This window comes from Leptidea sinapis, chromosome 33, assembly GCF_905404315.1.
Source record: "Leptidea sinapis chromosome 33, ilLepSina1.1, whole genome shotgun sequence".
NCBI classification, from domain to species: Eukaryota; Metazoa; Arthropoda; class Insecta; order Lepidoptera; family Pieridae; genus Leptidea; species Leptidea sinapis.
In genome coordinates this window covers 4,567,980-4,593,437 of record NC_066297.1, presented here as the reverse complement: position 1 = coordinate 4,593,437, position 25,458 = coordinate 4,567,980, and the positions used below count along the sequence as shown (strand labels likewise).

The following is a 25,458-nucleotide window of genomic DNA, read 5'->3' as shown; positions in this document are numbered from 1 at the left end:
TCCTTACACAAACAATGAATTCAAGCTCTAAAGGTTGATGCATCCAACATAAGATAATTTATATTTATACAGTAAATAATCTTAATTACTTTTTATGAAATATTTGATTTTTAAAACGCTTTTAACTATGAACATGATTCATATACTGGATGTTTCCACCTTCCATTCCACCTTCGCACGACACGCCACAAATTAGGATATCATCCCCACCATCTGGATGTGTGGCGGTCCTCCACAGTGCGGTTTTCAAGGAGCTTTCTTCCTCGTACTACAAAGCTGTGTAATGAGCTTTCTTGTGCGGTGTTTCCGGGACGATACGACATGGGGACCTTCAAAGAAAGTGCGTACACCTTCCTTCAAGTCGGCAACGCTCTTGTGATTCCGCTGGTGTTGCAAGAGAACGTGGGCGGCGGTGATCGCTTAACACCAGGTGACCCGTACGCTCGTTTGTCCTGCTATTCCATAAAAAAAAATACTGGTTGTAGCACGCTACAAACTAATTTGTTATGTATATTACAGCTACTCTATTGATTGAAAAGAGTGGCCGTTGAGTTTCTTGTATGTTCTTCCCATGAATTCTACTTTTTCCGAACATATGGTAGATTCAGTAATTTAAAAGAAATATTTAAAGTAACGATTCAATAGCGCTTAAAAGCCTTAGAAGCTTAGATTAAGGATTGGCCGCCGATGGGCTCCAACTAGATACTGCACCACCTAAGAACATTCTTTTTTAATACGGCACCTATTAGATACCTACTTGTGTGCGTGGCATGTTGACACTCAATGGCAGCTTCCAACTATTGTAACATACATTAATAAAATACAAAATACTTAGGTACTAAAGACAGGGTCACATATCATATGTGATCCCAGTGTCTTTCTTATTTCTTGTAGTTTTATTTCTACAAAGTTTTACCACGCAACCTGGCATTTTAGTTTCAATTATTAGCAAAGTTGTTTCATAAATATAATTTTATAATAGATTATATACATTTTTTAACTAAATTTAACCGAGTAGTAGGCATTACAAGTAAACAGTCTCGATCCCTGATTACGTTTGTGTCTCAGCATATTCTAATGAATTGTTTTGTCTTTCAGTGCTTATTGAGAAGCTACTCCGAGCATGCGGTGATCTGGACACCATCTACGTTCTGGTCAGGCCGAAGAGAGGAGTTCCACCTCACGAGCGACTACAGAGTATGCTGGATGACTTTGTGAGTACTTTCATGTAATAACCAGCTAACGTTGCATGGTCATATTTATTATTAAAGTATAAAAAAAAAAAACAAAAAAAAAATAGTTGTGCCCCAAGCAAGTAGCGACGACCGCAAACATACCCAATGACTCTCCCAATGTCTTGGGAGAAGAAGTGCCAGGGTATAGGGCTGCGCCCTGAAACCCTCCTTCCGCACTCACACAGGGGGTGAGAAGAAAACTAGACAGCAGCACTTTCATGTAATAACTAGCTGACCCAGCAAACGTTGTATTGTCATATTTATTATTAAAGTAATAAAAAAAAATTTGGGGCATAAAAAATATATGACAACCGATACTCAACCCTACAATTATTATATTCGACTGCCATCTTGCAACCGTATTGCGGTTCTGTGGATGGAACAGAATAATATAAAAATGCTGCAGTCCATAAGGTCAACTTATATTTTATTTTGTGTAATTCGAGGTACAAGTACTTACCTATTTAATAATATAATTGTTAGAATTATATTATTAAATAGGTAGGCGAAGAGTAAGCAGAAAACACGCAAACATGGTGTTTTTAGACAAGTTTTGTGGTGAAAGTATAGCATTTGGAGCTATGAACACTACTTAATCCTGTTACACATATCCTTAAGTCTTATTTGTAGGTTGCAAATGCTTGTTGGTTATAGTTAACACTGCCGAGCCTTTTTGAACTACCACTTTTCTTTGAAGTTAAACAAATTTTTTGGTATGGCGTGACGCATTTTTTTGGTACTTTTCTCAGAAAAGTTATTCTTATAGCTTGTACTTTTTTGTGTAGGTTCATTTATTTAGATTAGTAGTGAATAACGAGGACTGTAAGCATATAAACTGTTTTCCACCCAATAATTTTGAAATTATTGGCCTTGTTACATAGATGGCGGGCCGGCAGCCGTGAACTCATATCGCTCAAGGTCGCTAGCATTTAGTGTCGCCTTAAGATATTGCACACCTCATAACGTGGTTATGTTTGTGCTCTCGGCATGTCAATTATGAGATTTTAAAATGCAGCTATCATAACCATAAAAAAACTACTTTAATTAATGCTTTTTATATTGACTGTAAAGCCATTTCATATAGCTCCTATTGTATTTACGAAAACTCTTGGAAAAATTGACGTTTCGAGACTGCTTTTCTGTTAGCTTCAGATTTTTTCAGTTACCTTAAACTGCTTTCCTATTTTATCTCAATCTTAATATATAGGTATAAATGACGTGACACGTTGTTTGTCCGCGATGGACGCCTGAACTAATGAACGGATTTAAATGGGAATTAGATCATGGAGTGCAGTTTCGTCCAACTTGAGAGATAGGATTGTTTTTATTTCGATTTTTGGGACCTATACTTATTTTTTTTTCAATATTTGTTTTGTATGGACATATTTTCTGCGAGAGAATTTATTGACGCACTGTTTGACAGTTCTGCTGTGAAACAATTTCATTATAACAACAAGGAGCATATGTTACGAAATAATTCTTGATGTTATGAAAAATTATTGGCAAATTCCTATAAAATTGTATTTTTTATTATATACAAAACAACGTCTGTCGGGTCAGCTAGTAGCCTATAAAGTAAAAGGGTGAAAGTGGTATATTATATTTTTAAAATTATTGTAAAATAATTGTCAAAAAAAGTACTTCGGAGTGGGTAGCCCCTATGATTTAGAGGTAGGATGCATTATTTCCTGCTTTTTGTTTGTTATTTAAAACATTCAATATCATTTGATACTAATCCTTAGTGGAATAAATAACGCGGGGCACCTTTCGATTCATTCAATTCAAATTATGAAACGTTCATTCGCCACTAGCGCCACACAATAATGCAAGATACTTGGAGACTGTTACAGTTCCTGCCTAGAAGTGTTTTACTAACTGCTGTTTTTTTTATGAAAATAAGGGACTAGACGACGTTCAGCAGATGTTAATTGATTACTGCCCTTTACAATACAGTGGCGCTCAGGATTCTTCAGGAAAACCCAAAAATTCTGAGTGGCACATAAGATGAGATGTTAAGTCTCATCTGCCTAATAATTTCACTATCTGGGGCGCCCTGCCGACCGAAACAGAGTAATGCTTACACATTACTGGTTCACGGCAGAAAAAGGCGCCGTTGTGGTTCCCATAACCTAGTCAGCATCCTACGCAAAGGAGCCTCCCACTGGTAAATGCCCTTATTCGCCTCTTACGTCACCCTTGGGCCTAGGACTTCCCTATTCTTTCTATGCCCCGGGGAAGCAGAGGGCAAGATCTCCTTACTGAGTTTGTGAGGCGATCAATCATGCCTACACAGGTTATGTAATTTACTTTTTAATTTAATTTTGCAGTTATTTCACCGGGCTAATAAAGAGAATCCAAAAGGGATCTATAAGGTGGTACCAATTATTGGAGACATGCAGAAACCGGGACTGGGCCTGAGTAACGAAGACCGAAAACTTCTCACTTCCAGGGTAAACTTACACTTTAACCTAAACTGCCTCTGGGCAATATCTTTAATTTTGTTTTGTATCATTCAGAGATGCATTACTGTTGATTCGATATGATTCTAGGTTAGCATCATCATAAATTCGGCAGCCACAGTAAAGTTCGACGAGAAGCTGTCAACGGCAGTTGGCATCAACGTAAAGGGAACCAAGGAGGTGCTGCAGCTTGCTAAGGAGTGCAAGATGCTGAAGGCCTTCACTCACGTGTCCACAGCCTTCTCGCAGACACACATGCAGAAGATTGAAGAGAAGTATGTTCAGATTTTTAAATAGTTATATTGAAATAGCAGCCCAGTGCCGCTTAGTATGTTGAAGTAGCGCTCCAGTTCCGCACAGTATGTTGAAGTAGTGGCCCAGTTCCGCACAGTATGTTGAAGTAGTGGCCCAGTGTCAGAAGTTAGTGTCAAAGTCAATTAATATAGTAATAAATAGTCAATTTTTTTTCAGGTGGACTTATTAAAAGACTCTTAAATCGTTAATTAAGTATTGAACAGTTATAACATTAGCCAAGCACAACAACCACCTTGCACTTTAAAAATCATTTATTTTTCAAAATTGTTTCCTTGAGAGTTATGTTTTAAAGTTATCCTTTCGAACTAATTTGAAAAGATTGCGATTTGTGTCAAAAGTATCGTAGAACCTCTCTTAGTAATAACACAGATATCAAGATACTATGGCTGTTTATTCTCAGTACATCTATAAAAAAAATAGGAACCTACAAACATTTCGACCATATTTTTGTTAAAAGCAGTTATTTTCATCACACAATTTCAAGTTTAACATGAGAAAGAAGGAGTTCTTCGTTGCTAGAATGCTTCATAAAAAAGAAGAGAGAAAAGAAAAATCAGTTATTCACTTAGACCAAATGACACGTATGAATGTTTGACATTATAATAAAAAATAACCGCCACTTCGGAAAAGTTGAGCTTAAAAGAGAAGTTGCAATAAACTCATTGCCACTCCTTTTCATGAATATTTACAGTTTCAGTATTTTACATTATTATTTATACAATGTATGTATAGATGGACCAAAATTAGTTTTGGCTTACTCGTGTAGAATAAAAAGAAACATCAGTGACTAATCATTACAGATGACCTAACGAATGCAGTGGATGTATATATGAAAAGATATGCAAGCAATTATATAATATTTAAATTAACAACTAAAACTTACAAAATTTTCAAAAATTATCAACATAAAAATACACTGGCCTGCAAAAGTATCACACTTTTCAAATTATTTTTTTTCTTAACTATAGAAGATAGAAGGAACTATAGAGATTTAAGATTAAAAACGTTTTGTTGCAAATTTTATAGGCTTTAATTCTTAGAAACTAAAATTATACATTAGTAACATTTTTAACTTAAAAAAGATAAAACAATGAAAATAGGCATTTTTAGTTTAGTGTAAAAAATTCAACTAAAATGTATTACATGTTATTTAATTTTTAATAACTGGTATTGCCTCCTCGAGCTCTTATTACAGCTTCGAGCCGGTTTGGCATACCGAACACTAGGTTTCGGAGCCGATGTTGGGGAATATTAACCCATTCTTCTACCAGGACCTGCTTTAGTGCCCTGAGGGTAGTAGGTGGTGGTCTGCGATTTCTGACTAGCCTCCCAAGCTCATCCCAGGCGTGTTCAATCGGGTTGAGATCAGCACTTCTTGATGGCCAAGCCATCACGCTGATACCGACCTCCTGAATATACTCTTGTACGATATGAGCCGTGTGTTGCCGGGCATTATCATGCATCAGCGTCGATCCATCACCCATATTTGCTAAATACGGCCCTGCATACTCATTGAGAATCTCTTGAGCATATCTTTGCCCAGTGAGTTTGCCCATTTTCTATGGCTACTAGCTCTGTGCGACCTTCTGAAGATATACCAGCCCATACATGTACGTCGCCTGTAAACACTTCGCCTTCCATCAGAAGTGTAAAGGGAGAATCGAGACTCATCTGCAAACAAAATTCTTGAATATTCTTCTTCATCCCACTGCATGTGTTCACGGGCGCATCGTAGTCTCGCTACTCAATGCTGTCCCCCGAGTTTTGGGCCACTCGCTGGTCTTCGGGGTTTCAAATTGGCTTCAGCAAGTCTTCTTCTCACTGTACTGTCACTAATGTAGTCCCTCCGGGTGTGAAGTAGCTGTTGCTGGACTTCAATTGCATTTTGGTGGCGATTTCTTAACACAGTGGAAATAATATAACGATCTTCTCGGGCACTGGTACACCTGGGTCTGCCATTACAAGGTCTCCTCAGATGGTGTCCAGTCTCTTCGTACCTTCGTTTTACCTTCTGGACCGTTCGTACCGTCACACACACCATTCTTGCAGTGCGACGCATACTGATGCCTAGTTCCAGAAAAGCCATGATCCTAGCACATTCTTTAACTGAAAGAGGCATGATAAATAAATGTTATGTGCTTTTTAGTATAAATTTTTAAAACAAGACCCATCGATCTTGAAAAAAATTTAAAACAGAAAGAAAAATGTGAATGGTAAAATTGTAATTCGGAAACGTCCACTTTGAAAAAGGAATGGTTTTGTTTTTTAAAGTTTTTTTTCAGCCAATTCTTAAAAGAAGGTTACCGACTATAAAGTTTTTATGTACAAAATTAAATTCTCTTTGGAGTCCTTTTTATTTCGAAAGTATATCTTGTGAACTTAAAACGTTATCCCAATTTTAAAAGTGTGATACTTACTTTTGAAGGCCAGTGTAAAAAATAAAACAAAAATCCCCAAGACTGGAGTAACCAGATGAAGACCTAGTACCATATACCTCACTATGCAAAAGACTACCTTGATCTAGCCGAGTATTAGGCATAACAAGTAATATTTAAACATGATTGATTACAACAATTTCTTGGAAATTCATAAAAATTACGTTACCTTCGATTTTACTTTTTTTTCTAACGATCTTCATCTTTTAAATTCTTAATTTATATTTTTTTTATGCGTCAACTATGGTTAATAACTACTTGTTACAAATGGTTTTATGTGATTACGTACATGCTTTGCTAATTAATTTTTAGCATGCAAATTAACGATTTAGCACAAATCATAGTGTCAATGATAATTTACCTCTCCAGGTAAATCTCCATAGTAATGACTTAAATAAACAATAATAATATGATTCCATATTTATTGAGTCTATTAATAATATAATATGTCACTTTAAAGATATTATTAGTTTATAAAAGAGCATTTAAATTGATTATATAATTATATGAAATATTTTCATGTTTACATGTATATAAGTGTTACTGTAAGTTCTCTACCCATATACCAATTACACTTACTATTCAAAATTTTACATAGAGAAAAGAGATTTGTACCCGTGACCTTACCTCAGTAGGCTGGGTCACTAACTACTGGGCTAATCCCTATATATATATAAAGATTAAATATATATATTAAGATTAAATATATATATATATATATTTAATCTTTATGCAGGTAGTCAAATAAGAAGCATTCTTTGGATAATATTGCTTGCAATGTAATTTATGTAGTAAAGGAACAATAGTGGTCCTAAGATGTTGCCTTGTGATTAACAGAACAATAACAAAGTAATTTGTTTTTTTTTTCGTCTTTGTGCAGATTCTACGAGCCTCCAATGTCGGTGAGTGCTGTCGAGGCTGTCGCAGAACTGGATGATGACCTGATTGAGTCCATTCTACCCGCGTGAGTACTCACTTATACCCTACGTCTATGCTCAAATATGAGCACAATTTTTTTTTAATGAAAATTAGGGACGTGACGAGCAGGTCATTCAGCTGATGGCAAGTGAAATTACTGAGCACAAGTTCATCTCATACTCACCTAAATGGACGACTTGTTTAGTTTTTTTTTTATTAAAAGTTTGTGTAAGAAAGCTAACTTTCAAACCCACTATGCGATGGTCCCTACGAATAAAGAGATGAGTCAAAAATTAGCATGCCATATTGTGTTAATTTTAATACCATCAACTCGTGAACGGGTGCTGCACGTGGCGCCAGGCCGACTTGCTAATTAATACATCATTGTATTTGTTGGATGCAATTACTTATAACGACAGTGATCACAACCATCATGTTCACGAAGCATCCTTACACAAACAATGAAATCAAGCTTTAAAGGTTGATGCATCCAATAAACTTGACTTATATTTATACAGTTCATTCTTTATTACTTTTTATGAAATAATTTATATTATTGAAGCACCTTACAAACTAACTTGTTGTGTATATTACAGCCATTGTAAAATACTCTATTTGATTGAAAAGAGTGGCCGTTGAGTTTCTTGTAAGTTTTTCTCACGAGCTCCACTTTTTCCGAACATATTATGATAGATTCAGTTATTTATATTAAATATTTATAGTGACTATTCAAAAGCGCTTAGTTTAAGCCTAATTGAATAAAGTTTATTTGATTTTGACACTACATAAGCTCCATAATACTCCCTCGCTCCATTAAAAGGCGATGCAGACAACCTTGGGTTAGACCGTCAAAGTACGTGCAGACGTTTTGAAAATTAACAGCAACAAATAGACAGACAAATAAAAATTGTAAGCATTGGTATTCTGGCAAAAGAAATGAAATTAGTCAATAAGCTCCTTATTCAGAGTTTCACTACTTTAAGTTAACAATAACAGTTAATTAGGAAAGTTATTGTTTTTATTTTATTCTATATATCTTGACTTATTATTACTACGTCGGCCTTCTCTTCGCCCTGGCATAGGTCTGGCATAGGTCTGCCCAACTTCTCATACACTTCTATATCTCGTAGCCCTTGACCAGGCCTTCCAGTCTACAGCATCTATATCATCTCACCATCATTCAAATTGCCTGCTTCTATTTCTTTTTCGGCCTCTTGCCTGCCAAAGATTTGTTCCATTTGTCCAAACCACGAACCATACATTATTAAGTCCACACCACTATCATCTCAGCCTTTTCTCGTTTTATATAAATCAGGTTATTCTGGGTTTTTTCCTAAGGTCTCATTCTGTCTCACTTTTGTACGTGTGGTACACTTCTCTCCATGGCTCGTTGGTATGCTGGTCCTAGCAAAGACCCAACCATTCTGGTAGAGGTACACTGTAAATATTCATATGACTTTATTTAAAAGCCTTTAATACGTGTTACTTAAAAATTCATATATTTTCAGTATTCTCGGCAAACGTCCAAATACATACTGCTTGACAAAGGCGATCGCGGAAGAGGCTGTGCGGAAGTGTGGTGAAGGGATGCCGATATGTATCTTCAGACCTTCGATAGGTAAGTGCAGCCTAGCGAAACTCTCTAAAAAAAAGCGATTGTATGAACAGGTATGAAACTCGCAGTAATTTATAGCTTGACTGATGACGGCTATAATCTTGCAAAAAGCGGAGATAGTCGACATCCACTACGTTTTATGCAACTGCGCTTTCAAACTTAGCCGGATTATACTTCGTCGCCTATCGCCATACTGTAATTACTTCTATTTCAAACTTATGTAAAATCACTGCACGTTTCATGCTAAACTAAATTTAAATTTTTATGTCGGTTACCTTAGAACTTTCGACTGGGTGAAATGGCAATTTTGATAATTATTTTTTTATTTGAAGGCTGGTACTTCCCGTGTGGTTCCATTTGGTCTAGATCTGACAATGAGACTTGAGAAAACCATAAAAGTCTTAAATTTGCTATAAGTATGTGCGCGACCAGTTTACGAATAACTTAATATCGCACCAACCGATTTCGATGATTCTTTTTTTATTGGAAAATATATACTTCAAAGGTAGTTTGGTTAGTTTCTGATTATGGAATGACAAAGTTACGGAACCCTTCAATTAAGAGCAAATGAACGATACTCGGCTGAATCTTTTTTATGCCATCCGGATATTTGAGTCACCTAACGTAACGACGTTATGGTCAAGTAACTGTCGTAATCGAATATGGTGTTCAATGGAACTCATAAATGACTTACAGTAAGGGTGCGATTTGTGGCAGAACTTCTTACTGTCTGTAATCAAATTGCAATGCGCTTACGTTCATTGCTGCATTGCAAGATCTACATAATTTATATTTAGACAAATTATTAGTAAGTGTACTTCAGATTCACTAATAATCAAAAAATGAAGAAAAATTTCAACAAAAAAACAACCGACTTCATAAACACTATTCCAAAACAATAGATATAATATGCACTAAAAAGTATAAAAATAACTGCGTATTTTATACAATCTAATTAATTAATCTAATTCTAGTTACGATTATTGTTGTTTTTGGAGTCGGTGTCACCCAATGTAGGTTTGTAACTACATTCATAGTTATAGGTGAGATGTGCTTGAGTCGCACGGGCCACGTGAGTTTTCACTTCCTTTCAGTTAGGTCATGTCTCGTTTCTGTAACGCGTAGCATATATACATTCAAAATACGCTTGATGAAAGGCAATTAAAATTCTAGAAGGAAACAATCCATGGATGCAGGTACCAGTTATAGATTTACCCTTGCTAGGGTACCAAAGCCTGCTCTACCGTGAAGCAATAATGTGTCTTAAGGGCGCCGTAGCTAGTGAAATTACTCTGATATTGGGTGACGAGAGCAATTACGATGCCGAACTGAAGATTTAGTTTTTCAATAATCCTGAGGGGCACTGCATTGTAATCGGTAGGGCGTATCACATTCCATCAACTGATCATCTTACATCATAACTATTTCTCATAAAAAAACAAACATACCGTTGATCTCTCTCACATTCAAATGCCTAATTTCCATAATGGATAGGCCATTGGTTTGAAAGGGGCAGTTATTAAATTATTAAAACTTTAATGAGTCATTATTAAATTATTATTAAGTATTTACTCACGTTTTTGTCGATGTCGGTACCGACTAGTTTCGGACCATTCGGATGTCCTTCATCAGGGTGAGTGGGTTCGCGATAAAGTCCCACCTCTTACTGCGGACTTGAGCTAGTAGTGCGCGGCTGGACAGGGCGGGGGGTGCGGGGGGACAGTTATTGTTAAAAGAGCCGTTGTGGTACCCATACAGATATCTTCACTCCAGAATAATATCCAATATGATTTTTCACGTGATTATATAATCCAGAGATTCCTTTTTCAGTGATATCAACGTATGAAGAGCCAGTGCGAGGATGGACAGACAGTGTGTACGGACCCACAGGCCTTGTGGTTGGCATCGGTACCGGGGTAAGATATATTTCGAATTTTTTGTTATTTCTTATCTCAAAATGATATAATAAATAATTAAGATAAGGCTGCCTTGCATATAATGAAATCCGGTAACGTAAAAAAATATAACTGAAAAGAAAATCCTAGAGTGAGTCCCACTTTAAAACCATAACATAATATTATTGTTTAGATTTGCAAGAGCGTCATCTCAAGTCATTTTCGTTATATGCAAATATTGGGAGTGAGCTGTAAAGTTAGATCCTGTAGATGAAAACACAACCTGAGAGTTGAACAAAGTATACAACATTTTAAGAACGATACGTCACTCGAACGGTTGGCTCAGTTGGAAAGAGCGCTCGTACGGAACGCGGGTTTGAGTCCCGCATTGTTCATATAATGTTGTTTTCAGATTTATTTGTGTATTAATGCCAGAAGTGTGTGAGGGTTATCACTTTAAAAACATAACATATTTTAAAAACGTAACATAACGTAAAACTGTGGGCAGTCGGTGTCACCCAAGTGTACATAGTTATATATATTTTAGTGTATGTAGTTAAAAACCTATCTTGGACACATCTCACCTATAACTATGTAGTTATAGGTGAGATGTGCTTGAGTCGTGAGGAGGCGAGAGGCGAGAGCGAGTCGCGGCGGAAGGACACCGATTCCAAAAATAACAATAATCGTATTTAGAATTAGATTAATTAATTAGATTGTATATAAAAATGCAATTATTTTTATACTTTTTAGTGCATATTATATTTCTATTGTTTTGAAATAGTGTTTTTCAAGTCGGTTGTATTTTTATTAAAATATTTTCTCGAAGCAGTTAGGCCATTTTCAACCCCCTATAACTTCGTTATGGATAAAACTATAAGTCTGAATTTATTTAAAAATAATGGATTTAAGTACTGATATGGTCACTATAAGATGTTGTTAGGTTAGCTAATTACGTAATAACTTATGACAGAAGGACTCTTAAGTAGGGTATTTATTACATGGATCTCACAACTTTTTGCGGTAGAAGAACGGAGTTGCGAGACTTGGTTTTTTTATATTTTTAATGGCTCAATAACTTTGTCAACTTGAGAATGAAGCGATCGCTGCCACACTATTTTACGATTTAGAAATAATTAAAGAAATACACTTTTATCCTAAGAAAAATATCGTTCTTCTACTTAGAAGAACTAGAAACTTTCCTTTGGAGACAGAAGAATCAAAAACTGATACATAAATCCAATTTTGAATACCAGTATGTAATAATAATAATATTGACACACTTTTTACACAAATTATCTTACCCCAAATTAGGCATTCATAGTCTGTGTTATGGGTTGCAATACAACGATATATTTAACACAATATACTTACTTAAACATACATTAATACATGCAAAACATACACATTTAAACATCCATGACTCGGAAACAAACATCCACATACATCATATAAATGACAGCACTTACCGGGATTCGAACCCGGGAACTCTAGCTTAGTAGGTAGGATCGCTAACCACTCGGCTATACAGGTCGTATATGAATTTGAAATATTTCAGGTTCTGCGCACGATGTACATGGACTTAGAGAAGGTTGCTGATATGGTTCCAGTGGACCTCACAGTCAACGCCATTATAGCATCCACTTTCCAGACAGCGCAGCACTTCAAGGAAAAGTATGTCACTAACTTGATTTATGGACTTAGTTACGGAACCCCGGTTTACCCTTCATTTAATACCACTCTGCAAATTTTTATTTTATTTTATTTGGGAGACATTTTTACAAAATTTTACACAACAAATAGATTAATAAATGCTAATTACAAGCTTCCACATATGTTTTTAAATTGCTTAAACTCAGGTTTATATATAACACAAACAACAATGTAATACAAAATAGGTTCTAACTTATGAGATTAAGTGCTTCTTTTTTTATGTTAGACTTACATCGACATTGTCTTTGGTAAGCACATTATTAGCTACACGAGGACTACAAGTAAAGAGGTCAAAACGGTCATCATAGTTAAGCTTGTTGAACTGCCGCATGCAACGAGGAAAAAAGCTATTTTTCCGGTAGTTAGTGTGGCTGTAATCGATGCTAAACAAAGCCGGTTTCCTAAGACTACGAGTGGGAACATTAAGATTAATTTTGCTTAGATGCTCAGGACTATCAATGGTAAATTGGGCTAAAAACGCGATGTCAGACATGTTTCGCCTCTGATATAATGGAAGTAGAAGGAACAAGACGCCGTGGATATTCACACATTGGTATATAAAAATTAATATGACAAGTAACGCGTGCATTTCCTTTGCATTCTTTCGATGTTTTCTGAGTGTATTTTATAACATGGATTCCAAATTTGAGACCCGTACTTTAGATGGCTACGTACGTAGGCGCAACAGATAATTTTGTTGGGATGTAGAAGAATTGTTATTTTAATAATAGCTTAAAAAGCACCCCACGCTTTTTTTTTAAATAAAATATATAATATTTTTTTTACACTATTTTCAATTTAAATTTATTTTCTATTTTTAGTTGAATTTTATATAAAGCGTGTTCTTTAGTTTTTTTTTAACTATTATTTATTTTTCATTTTTTAATTAATTTTTTAGATTGAATGAAGGGATTTTAATATTTGCGAATAAAAATATATTAGTAATATTGAATGATCACTTAATTCAGCTAGCTCGAGATCCCTGAATCCCCTCTTATAATAATTATCTCAGTTAAATCACGCATTAATAATTTATAATGGAAATATAAATTCACCGCCATCTATTCGCTTCTAAACGAATTAGATACTTTAATTTTGTGGAACTGTCTTGACATGTCGCGCGTTTTCTTTGTAGTTTACAATAAATTACTAGATGGCGCTTATTAGTGATTTATTTATTTAAAAATTATATAATTTAACAAAAATCATATTTTGCGATTGAAAAATTGAATAATTTTATCAAATTAGTGTTATGTCATCGGTCCTCGATAGATTTATCGAAAGTTTGAACGAAATCTAGCCGTTTAAAGTGGGTAAAAATCGCGCCCAAAGAAGTCGGTTACAAACATACAAATATACAAACATACAAGTGAAGCTAATATAAAGCGTGTAAAAATGCCATCATGGGTACACACTTTTACCAATAACGTTTATGGCATGGGGCAATCTTACAGGCTGCAGACATTCGAAAGAAGAAGCACACCAACCATCATTATCGTCTATGTTTTCTATTTATACCATATTCTTTGTCACAGAATCTTTAATATATTCCTTAAATTAGTACTTAGTGATTCCTAGTGTACCTACTATTTGATGTTGTGTTGTAAAATTTAATGCCAAGATTTATGAAGGAGCCTTTAAATCCAGCTAACCTATAATTAAAAAATGCACATTAATCAGTGTTTTATGGAAGAGGATCTGAGACCAGCTTGTAACAACAGAGGAATAACAACAGCGTTGTTGTTGAAGTCAGTGTTTGAAACAATCATCAGTGGGGGGCTCCTTTGCACAGGTTGCCGGCTAGATTATGGGTACCAGAACGGCGCCTATTTCTGTCGTGGAGCAGTAATGTGTAAACATTAATGTGTTTAGGTCTGAAGGGCGCCGTAGCTAATGAAATTACTGGGCAAATGAGACTTAACAAGATCGCAATTATAGTGCTGCTCATAATTATTGGGTATTACAAGAATTCTGAGCGGCATTGCATTGTAATGGGCAGAGCGTATCACTTACCATCAGTTGAACGTCCTGCTCGTCTCGTCCCATATTGTCATAAAAAAATATTTAAAGTCGTCATTCTACGTACGTTGATCTCTTTCAGCCAAACATCCAACATTCCGATATACAACTTCGTGTCTGGTGCTCAGCAGCCAGTTACTTGGGGAGAATTTATAGAATCCAACAGAAGACACGGTACCAAGAAACCAACCACTAAAGCAGTCTGGTAAGTTTCATACTACTCAAGACTCTAATGTACTATCATCTCTCTACAGTTTTACAATACTTAGGTTGGGTTGCACCAACTGACCTTAGCAATAACAAACAGTTGAAACAAAAAAAAATGTTGTCCCATTTGACAATTTTTAGATGACGTCATAACTTTAAGTGTTAACCGTAGCCGTCCAATGTTCGCCGGTTAAAGCTTTTGTTAATGTAAACTAGATATTGACTTGATATTTCATTCTTTAACTTTAAAGGCTGATCATATGAGCTGTTACAGTTAAAGTTTAAGTCAAATTTAACTTTAACAGTAAGTCTGACTTTAACATAGACTGCGGAATGTTTTGCACCATCGTATTCCCTGGCATAGTTAAAGCTAAAAAGTGAAATATCACGTCAATATGGAATATTTATTTGATACTTTTGACACGTCACTTTTCAGCTATTTAACATTAACAATAACAGGCGAAGATTGGACGGACGCAACAGTTAAAGATGACGTCTTAAAAAAATTGTCAAACTGTGCAACTCATTTTTTGTTTAACAGGTAGGTACTTTAACATATCTGTTATTGCTAAAGTTAAATGGTGCGACCCAATTATGAATGTAACAGTAATTGTTGAATATTAAAGATATGTGAAAAATAATTAGGAAAGTATTTAATAAAAAATGCAAAATAAGTACGTATTTTTAAATAAATTTTTTAGAAATAAAATATCTTGTTAATGTTTTAACTGATTTTAATATATATGTTCTTATATAAAGTATTTTAAATATAATATAAAAATTAATAACGCTATTTATATAAATAATAATAAAATAAAACTTAAATAATCTAACAAAATTACTTAAGATCGCTATCGCCAGGTAAGGTGCCCATGAAGCTGGCAACGTTACCTCTAAGGATAGCCACACTTATCCTTTGACAGAGGTACGTACCAGATCTTGGGTCACCTGTTGAATCGGTTAGACGCCTGGATAGCTCTTTTACGAGTTTTTGTGCCGATGAACCCCAAGGACCCATCGTCTCCACCCCAAAGGGAACAAATATGTATCCATCACCGAGTGATGCATATTTATATTATGCACATTATGATATGCATAATATAAAATAGTTATTTTGAATTTTTGTAATATTATGTATATATTAGTATGTAGCGCAGCGGAGAACAATTAATCTAAGAGTTAAACCCATTTTGTAAATGTTTCAGGTACTATGGTTTAAACCCTACACGTAACTACTACATGTTCCTGTTCTACAACCTCTTTCTCCACTACCTTCCTGCCTTACTTATCGATTCCTTCTGCGTACTCACTGGAAGAAAGAGAAGGTAATACTCTACTCATCATCATTTCAGCCGGAAGACGTCCACTGCTGGACAAAGGCCTCCCCCAATGATTGCCAAGAAGATCGGTACTACCCCACCCTGATCGTCGGTCCATCTTGTGGGGGTCTACCAACACTATGCCTTCTGGTACGAGGTCGCTATTCGAGGACCTTACTGCCCCAACGGCCATCTATCCGTCAAGCTATGTGCCCTGCCCACTGCCACTTCAGTTTCGCAATTTGTTTGGTTCTCCTACGGATCTCCTCATTTCTGATTCGATCTCGCAGGGAAACTCCGAGCATAGCCCTCTCCGTTGCCCACTTTGAGACAATGAGCTTGCTCATCAGGCCCAAAGTTAGCGACCACGTCTGCGTTCCGTGTATCTATTTTAAAGCAATATCTTCTTGTATCAATTTGAAATACGACAACAAAATTTTATCTAAGTGTGCATGCACATTACCTACGGAATTATCCAGAAATTGTAATAAAAGCAATATCACCAGGAACAAAAAAAATTAGTGGCAACGGCGCCTAAAAAGAATAAGAAAGTCCGAGGCCCAAGTGTGTCGTAAGAGACGATTTACCAGTTGGAGGCTCCTTTGCACAGGATTCCGGCTAGATTAAGAGAACCACAACGGCGCCTATTTCTGCCGTGAAGCAGTAATGTATATTGTTCGGTCGGAAGGGCGCCGTAGCTAGTGAAATTACTGGGCAAATTAGACTTAACATCTTTTGTCTCAAGGTGACGAGCGCAATTGTGGTGTTGTTAAGAATTTTTCGGTTTCTGAAGAACCCTGAGCGGCACTGCAGTGTTATGGGCCGGGTGTATCAATTACCATCAGCTGAACGTCCTGCTAGTCTCGTCCTGTTAACGCACTAGGTACACTTGTTGTATCGTGCTGAAAACACGAAACTATTTGTATAAAACTATTTGTTCCGTATTTTTTTATAAGCGTAAGAGTAGTGAAAGCAGTTTATTATTTATTTCAGCATGTTGAAGTTTTACAACAAGATCACAAAACTCGCCAACATACTGTTCTACTTCTCGACTCAAGACTGGCAGTTCAGTGATGCCAACGTGCAGCAGATGTGGCATTCGATGTCCAGCGGTGACAAGACAGTGTTTCCCTTCAACATGGCTGACATGTCCTGGGAGTATATGGCTGAGACTTTCTTATTAGGTACTTATTTTATATTTCTTTCTTTTGGCGATGATGCATGCTTGTGTGCATGGCATTTTTCAAATTGTGTAACATCGGTATTCGACAATTAAGGAATTAATAGACATCTGATTGCAATTTTGCCATTAATTCCCATTCTCTCTTAACAAACTCAAAACATCTCTTTTTAATTATGGTAATTTATTAACAGTCTCACAAATAGCGTTGTATGATTGTTTGAGTATTGTTTGCAAGCTTAAACCGTTTATTCTTGTTGCAGGCTTACGTGTGTATCTGGTGAAAGATGACCTATCGTCTCTTCCTGAAGCCAAAAAGAAGTGGAACAGGTATTAAACTGCATATGATGAAAATAGCAACAAATTTTTTTATGAATAGGAAAACAAACAAGCGTTTGGATCACCGCCGTTCACACTCTGCTGCAACACCAGAGGTATCACAGGAGCGTTGCCGTCCGTTTAATTTAGCGAACGCTCTATTTTTCAATAAACTCGAGTCGTATTAACTTAGAAACACTCATAATGAACAATTTGTTATTTTTTAAAGTGATAACCCTCACTTCTGGGATTAATTACACAAATTAAATTTGAAAACAAAATTTATGAACGATGCGGGACTCGAACCCGCGACCTCTCGCGTTCCGTTCGAGCGCTCTTTCCACTGAGCCAACCGTTCGACTGGAGTATCGTTGATAAATCTTGTATGTCTTGTTCAACTCTCAAGATGAAGCCACAACCTGAGAGTTGAAGAAGACAGTCCACAATTAAGTCCACGGAAGAAAGGTCCTAGAAAAGGCCTTTCTGTAAAGGGTTTTTTTTCGACGCGTTTCGCGAGATATATGTTAGAATAATCTGTGGTCTGCAATATTCCCGAATGGATTCGAGCTAGAGACCTGCATGGACAGTTGATACTCCCAAAATTAAAGTTATCCACGGCGGACGGTGGGCCCTACCTCACATACTTACTTTTGGATTTTTAAATCGGGCAGGGCATTTCATTTACCATCATCACATTAATATTTTCATCACGCAACTTCTTAAGTAATAAAAATATCGATAAATATGGCACAAACAATATTTCTATTAGTATGTTTCAAGATACGAATCTGTATTTTGATATCTAAAGCAAATTTTTCTTTTACAGGTTGTTCTGGATGCACCAGTGCCTAAAAGTGATGACCTACAGTTTGGTGTTGTACCTAGGCTACCTGGTCTTAAGTTTTTTGGGCTCAATTATTTTTGGTTTATAGAGTTTTGTTTGAAAGTTTTCCGCCATGTTTGATTTTTCTGGGACAACCCCACTCTGAAGAGTTTTAATTTAAACAGAGTTTCTAAAGCCAAATAGAATTATCGCTTACTACGAATGACACGTCTTCATTCAGTGAACGCTACCATATAATGCGTTAATTTCCCTCCCCGCAGACGAACGCGGGTGATGTTATCCATTTGTCGCGGTAAACATGTTAAGATGTATTTTTTTAAACTGTTAAGCCACGCCCCTAAGCTAAAAAAGCTATTGCTCTTAGGTAGTGCGGTATCTAGTTGGAGCGCAGCGGCGATCAATCTTTAATCGCAAGCTTCAGTATATTTTTAATGCATTTTCAAAAATACAAGACAATCTTATAGGAAAAATGGTTTTGACATTTTTGAGTTTTAAACCACGGACGAGTAAAAAAAGAAGGACTCCGCGCCGTGATATTAGCAAGTGAAGCACCGTTATGCTAGTGTGTGTGCAGTTACTGGGGATACTAGTTACACAATTTTTTCTCCCTTAAATAATCATATATGGCCACAAATACTTATTTAGTAATGTTTTTACATTTTTTCACAACGCACGACGGCATTTTTTGAATATTTTATTGACGCAAACTGATCTATCACAGACGATGACAATTCTCATAATGACCGCCTGTCGGCCTGTAGTAGTGTGTGCGTGCGTGCTATTATGTATTTACATGTTAATCGGCTTGTTTTGGTGCTACACTGTTATGTAAGGTGACACGTAGTCCTTATTTTTTTACTGGTTTTTTTTTAATTTAGTTGTTAATAATAGTGCAGGTATTATTTAGTTAAAGTTTGGAAAAAGATTAGGGGCATTTGCATTTCTATTTTTTAAGTTTTAGTCTAATTAATTAGTTTTTAAGTACTTAGTAGGTACCTATTCGTTCGGTTTTTAAGTACTTATCTAATTATATGAAGACAATTTGTTACTATTAAGTGATTCTTCAATTCAGGGATTAAATATTAAAAATAATTTTCATTTCTCATACTCGGAAATTAATGTTGTTTTGATCTGATTATTGGGTGAAAAATGCTGCTTGCCTCCATAGAGAGGGAAAAACTCATATAAAATACTTCCCAACTAAGGGCCGGAGTGAACTTTAAAATTAGAACTGCTGTCAGCTGTGAGGTTTTTTATGTAAAAACAAAACTAAATTAAAAAAATGCAGCGGCCATGTGACTTTCTAAGCAGCCAGTGTGAACTTAGCGCAATCTTCTTTGAGCGGAATAAGCCGCAACTTTTACGCGGTGAGTTACATATTTAAAATTTAAAAAGTCGACACAAATTGGCGGGATACTAATCTGTGCTCAGAGAAACAACTAGTTTTATTTTCCTCATATTCGAAATGAATAGTAGAGTTTTTAACACGGGTAAAAGAATCAATTCTTTCTCGGGCTATAGAACCCTAAAAGAAAGTCTATATGCCACGGGAATTGATTGTTTCGACCCTCGGTTAACAATCTACTATTTTATACATGAACTACGTTAATATTATGTTAGCTTCTTTGAAGGTATTTGAATATTAAGCCACTAGCTAAGATGAATGTCTCAAGTTGTAGGCAGTCGAAAGAAGCCATACCTGCACTTTTGCCCAAACTGACACGTAGACTTATCAGCCTCAACAGACATGACATCTGTATAATGGTGGGCACTGGAATATGCGGAGGTGGCCAACCAACGGGCAAAAACCTTAACTAATACGAGGTCGCTCCAGGAAGTCTGCGAACACCCCAAGAATGTTCTGAACTTCTGGATGGAGCTGGGCTGGTTGGAGTAACTAGCCAATACTGCACGCAAAATGGACCCATACTTGTGGTTTAATTGCGGAAACAGGAGCCCCTATACTATACCACTAGCTAACGCAGACATTGAAAAATCAAATTTGATCACACATTATCGGGGTGGCAAGTCGTCTTTTCCCTAATATATCATTTTAGTACTTATGACAAACTTCATAAGTATTTGATTAATTTATTTTTTCGCAAGTGTTTAAGTTCTTGCAAAAAAATCCTCAAAATATAATTAATTACTTACTTATTAATTTTTCCTCAGGTAGGTAGGTAAGTAATATTAAGAAGGCAACTTTAAGATAGATTTCGATGTAGTAGGTATTATTATATACTAGATTGATAAGCGTTTATGTAAGTTGTACTGTGATAAATAAAATCAATAAACCACTTGTTTTTTTTCCTTTCTACCCTTTAGGAGTTGTAGCGAACCTTTAACGTAACCTTTGTAGCGAAGTGGACGTAGCCTTTGTTTTTACCAGCACTTAGTATCTACACATGAGTAAATAAGGTGATACAGAGACAAAGCTTCATACAACTACGAGAAATTATTACACTATGAAATTATTATACTAACATAAAAAGTGATATTTATATTAATACTATGGTTGTTTACTGTAACTATACACATGAATAATACTAGAAAAAATAAAAATATATCATATTTTAATTGTCCGAAGCACTACTATAGGCAAGTAAATATTTGATAATATTTATATTTGTATGATCCTTTTGGTTAAGGGACGAGATTACATCACAGTATTTTTTCACAATTTTATTATTATTGCAAGGTTTTACTTAAGACTTGTTTATGGATTGGTTGGCATATAATAAAATAAGTATGAAAGTATTTGTTTAAGTTCAAATATTGCAAGTAAAGTTTATAACACTAACCGTTATATGAGTTAAAATTTTGTACACCTGCATAATTTAAGTTGAAATGCAATAATAATATGATATACATAATCTGACATTGCAGCTAGGGTTATTTCTTTAATAGGGAACTCTTCAACGGTTAGTAGCACGGGTCACGATATTTGGTATGTAAGTTAACGCGTAAAATAACTATAACTTTTGTATGAAAGGTATGATATCTAGGGTTATGTAATAGTATCGATGATCAAACTTTTTCTCTCTTTAGAAGTTTTGTCTCTGTAGTGTTTAATTACTCATGTGGTATCTAATACATTCAACTGGTGGCATATCTATTAGATACAATAATTATTATTGTAGGATCTTCAAATTGAAGTACCTACCCATTGTTGGTACTCTAATTTTCATGTAGGTGTAAATATAAAATTATTAACAAATTTATAAAAAATTAACTCGCGCAAATCCACTACGTTTGCAACTGTTCGCTTTCAAACTTAGCCGGCTTATACTCGTACTTTGAGCCCAATCGCCATACTGTAATTACTACTATTTCAGACTTTTATCAAAACACGGCACGTTTGATACAAAACTAAATTTCAATTTTTACTTAGGCGGTCCTGCCTCTTATTGCGTAGTATTAACATCCTCTTTGGTTTCAGTATCTTGTTAAAACTTTTATCATTGTAATTAGTATGACGGGTACTCACAATATGTATTTTATCGATCCAATTGTTCTTTTGTTTTACTTAACACTAATACTACTCTGTCCACTTATCTCCGATATCCGAAAGTATGGACAGTAGTGTGTGTCGTGAATTAGGGACTCAAAGACCAAAACGAATTAAGCGCCAAGTGGACAAATTGATGTACTATTAGGCTGCCAGTCCACCAGAGCGGAGCGAGGCAGCGGAGCCGAGAAACGGAGAAATATTAACCAATAGGATTGCACAAAATCTCCGCTCCTCTTAAGTGGACAGGGACTTGCGAGCTAGTTTAAAATTTCATATAAAACCGGTATGCGGAGCGGGGAAACGGAGCGGGGAAACGTGCGGGGATGCGGAGCGGGGAAGCGAGTGCGGGCGCGGGCGCACTTTGCGCCGGCAGTGTGCCGCCGTATTCCGACCAGTGCGTATGTGACCGAAGATAATGGATGAAAAACTTATTGAAAGTGTGAAAAAGTTTCCGTGCATTTGGAACACATCTTCAGAATTTTACAAATGCAACGAAACAAAAGATGCTGCGTGGGACCAAATTATCATTGAAACAAACATATCGGATGGTAAATAATATGTATCTTTATTCTATAATACCTTCTAGTAGGTACATATTGATATATTTTTTTTTATTTAACAAAATAGCCTATATAATGTAATAGCCTAAATAGTTAAATAATGTCCGCAGCTGGCCAAATTATCTATATCTGTCTCACATCACTGACTATTATAGATTCTTTTCAAAATTCGAGTATCTTGCCATGGTACCTTCCCCTGATTATTAAAGTATGAACAATACATTTCACGAACTTGATAACCATCGTTACGAGAATGTTGTGTTTCTATAATATCACCAACTGATAATAATGATTGCTCCATGTTATTTTCAATATTGTTTATATAATTAGGTTGTCTTTGAATTAAATAATTGTGCAAAACACATGTTGCTTTTATTACCTTGTCAACTGTTTCTATTTTGCATTCAAAATCTTTATGATACACGTACCACTTTCTCGTCAATACACCGAAAGTTGCCTCAACAATACGACGTGCTCTTGATAATCGGTAATTAAAAATTTTTTTTTCTGCGTTAAGTCCATCACGTGGGTAAGGCCTCATAAAATTTTCCATTAATGGAAAAGCTTCGTCTCCTATAAATACGAACGGCATTTTTGCTCCACCTTGATAAAATGGTACCGGCTGAGGTAAATTCAATCTCTTTTCTTTTAGACTCTTTCCGAAAATGCTGTTATCAAAAATTCCTGCATCAGAAAATCTTCCCATAGATCCCACATCAGCCATTATGATTTTCCTTTTGGCATCAGCTAAACACATCAATACTACAGAAAATCTCTTTTTGTAGTTGAAAAACGAGGACCCGGTTTTCGAGGGAGCCTTGATATATACGTGCTTGCCATCAAGAGCACCTATACAATTTTTAAATTGCCATAGTTCATCAAAATCTTTTGCGATTTCTTTCCAGTCGTTTTCTGTTGGTTGTGACATGACAAGAGGTTGCAATATATTCCATAAAGCATCACAAACCTCCTCAACAATTCTTGATACACTTTTCAATCCAATTCTAAAATTCTCTCCCATCGTTGTAAATGACTGGCCGGTTGCTAAATACCTAAAAAAAAACGTATTTAATTGTACTTCGCGTAAGTGATGTAATATTTTTGTCATAAATAGACCATGTAATACATTTTTGTGTTTGTTGATTGTTTCAGTTACAACTGCCAAGTCGCGATGGAAACAACTGAGAGATAACCATCGGGATGCCTTAAAAAGACAAAATGCAACAAGGAGTGGACAGGCTAGAAAACAACGAAAAGAATGGAAATATCAAAAAGCCATGTCATTTTTATTGCCTTACATGAGTAACAGAGACCGGTCAACAAATTTTACGCCCCTGGACCACTCAGTAAGCGAAACTTCAAAATCCGCCAAATACCATTGAAGAGAGTTCACGGGAATCATGCAATTTTTTGCCATCAAATTCAAATAATCTTCCTTCTGCCGATGATCCTAAGAATCCAACAGCTTCGGAATCTCTTCCATCAACATCCAAAAAAAGAAAGAACGATGAAATTCTAGATTATTTAAAAAAAAATCAAGAACGCCGCGAAGTGTTGGAACGAGAACGGATAGAACTTAAAAACATGATGTCAGCCAGTGATAAATACGATGAAATAGACTTATTTTTTTTAAATTTGGCTGCATCGACAAAAAAGCTGCCGTATTATTTTCAACTTCAAATTAATAAAAACCTGCTTTAATGCGGTAATGTCAGCTGAAGAAAGTAATCTTCAACATAGTTGGTATTCTCCGAATAATTATGGTTATTCTACAGGCTCAACACCTACATCAGATAACATCAACACTAGTATCGATACTCCTAGTGCTTCAGATAATATCAACACTAGTATCAATATTCCTAGTGCTTCAGATAATATCAACACTAGTATCAATATTCCTAGTGCTTCAGATAATATCAACACTAGTCTTAATATTCCTAGTGCTTCAGATAATACCAACACTAGTGTCAATATTCCTAGTGCTTCAGATAATATTAACACTAGTATCATTAATCCTAGCGCTTTACAAATTCCAACAACCCAGGATATTGAAACATCTGCAGCAGAGCCAACAGAACCCAATGAAAATGCGGTCAATTTTGAGACAGATTACGATTTTTAAATTAATATAACATGGCTTCTATAACTGTATGCAAAAATAAAAGTTACTTTGATTTAAAATGTGTACTTACTTTAAACACACCGCTAATCTTTCACGGCTACTAATTGAATTTCTGTAATTTGTGTCTTGTTTCCGAATATATGGTTCAATCAGGGAGTGAAGTTCATAAAAAGTACATCTTGAAACTCTATAAGAATTTTCGAAAGTTTCTTCATCAGCTGTTTGGAAAAAAGTAAAATATTCACTGTGTTCTGAACGATGTTTGATATGATTTCTTAACCAAAATCTATGTTTCCTCATAGAATTGTTCAAATGGTATATGGTAAGTATTTCGGCTTCTTCTGACTCCAACTCTTCTTCCTCAAGCAATGTAAGGTAATAATGTATCAACTTTTTCGATGGCATGTCTGCTATCACTGACATTTCGCGTAGAATTAAACCAATCGCCCCACGCCGGGAGCTCGAAATCACTCGTCGCGTACTTGCTGCCTAGCTCCGCATATTGAAAAACACAGCAACTCCGCTCCGCATTACTTCCTCACTCCGCTCCGCAGCCTCGCTCCGCTCCGGTGGACAGTCACAGTACGCAACTCCACTCCGCATTAGTCCGTTTCTCGGCTCCGCTGCCTCGCTCCGCTCTGGTGGACTGGCAGCCTTAGTGTCAAGCGTTTCTCGCCGCCTCCGCAGTTCCGTCGTGACCACGATTCATGCAATTGGATCGAAATATCGGCATCAAATTAATAAAACATATATATCGTGAGTACCCGTCATAATAGTTACAATATTTCAATAT

The 25,458-nt window shown here is 35.9% G+C and overlaps 2 protein-coding genes and 1 pseudogene across 3 annotated transcripts in view; 2 read left to right on the top strand and 1 right to left on the bottom strand.

Moving 5' to 3' along the window:
* Positions 1-20,769, top strand: part of LOC126974679 (fatty acyl-CoA reductase wat-like) — a 78,284-nt gene extending 57,515 nt beyond the window's left edge. For both annotated transcript variants that reach the window (XM_050822237.1, XM_050822238.1), the window contains 12 exons: positions 1,099-1,214; positions 3,563-3,685; positions 3,785-3,969; positions 7,325-7,408; positions 8,871-8,980; positions 10,808-10,893; positions 12,431-12,546; positions 14,687-14,809; positions 16,017-16,136; positions 17,124-17,314; positions 17,574-17,640; positions 18,455-20,769. In XM_050822237.1, coding sequence (XP_050678194.1) covers positions 1,099-1,214; positions 3,563-3,685; positions 3,785-3,969; positions 7,325-7,408; positions 8,871-8,980; positions 10,808-10,893; positions 12,431-12,546; positions 14,687-14,809; positions 16,017-16,136; positions 17,124-17,314; positions 17,574-17,640; positions 18,455-18,560 — 1,427 coding nt within the window. In that variant the 3' untranslated portion in view covers positions 18,561-20,769. The remainder of the gene's footprint in view (positions 1-1,098; positions 1,215-3,562; positions 3,686-3,784; positions 3,970-7,324; positions 7,409-8,870; positions 8,981-10,807; positions 10,894-12,430; positions 12,547-14,686; positions 14,810-16,016; positions 16,137-17,123; positions 17,315-17,573; positions 17,641-18,454) is intronic.
* Positions 20,770-22,134: 1,365 nt separating this feature from the next.
* Positions 22,135-24,724, top strand: LOC126974682 (uncharacterized; annotated as a pseudogene).
* LOC126974681 (uncharacterized) lies at positions 22,525-25,318 on the bottom strand. The gene is made up of 2 exons (XM_050822239.1): positions 24,736-25,318; positions 22,525-23,595 (listed from the first exon to the last, which is right to left on the bottom strand). Exons 1-2 carry the CDS (start codon positions 25,086-25,088, stop codon positions 22,683-22,685), a joined length of 1,266 nt encoding a protein of 421 aa, XP_050678196.1. The 5' UTR covers positions 25,089-25,318; the 3' UTR covers positions 22,525-22,682.
* Positions 25,319-25,458: the final 140 nt, after the last annotated feature.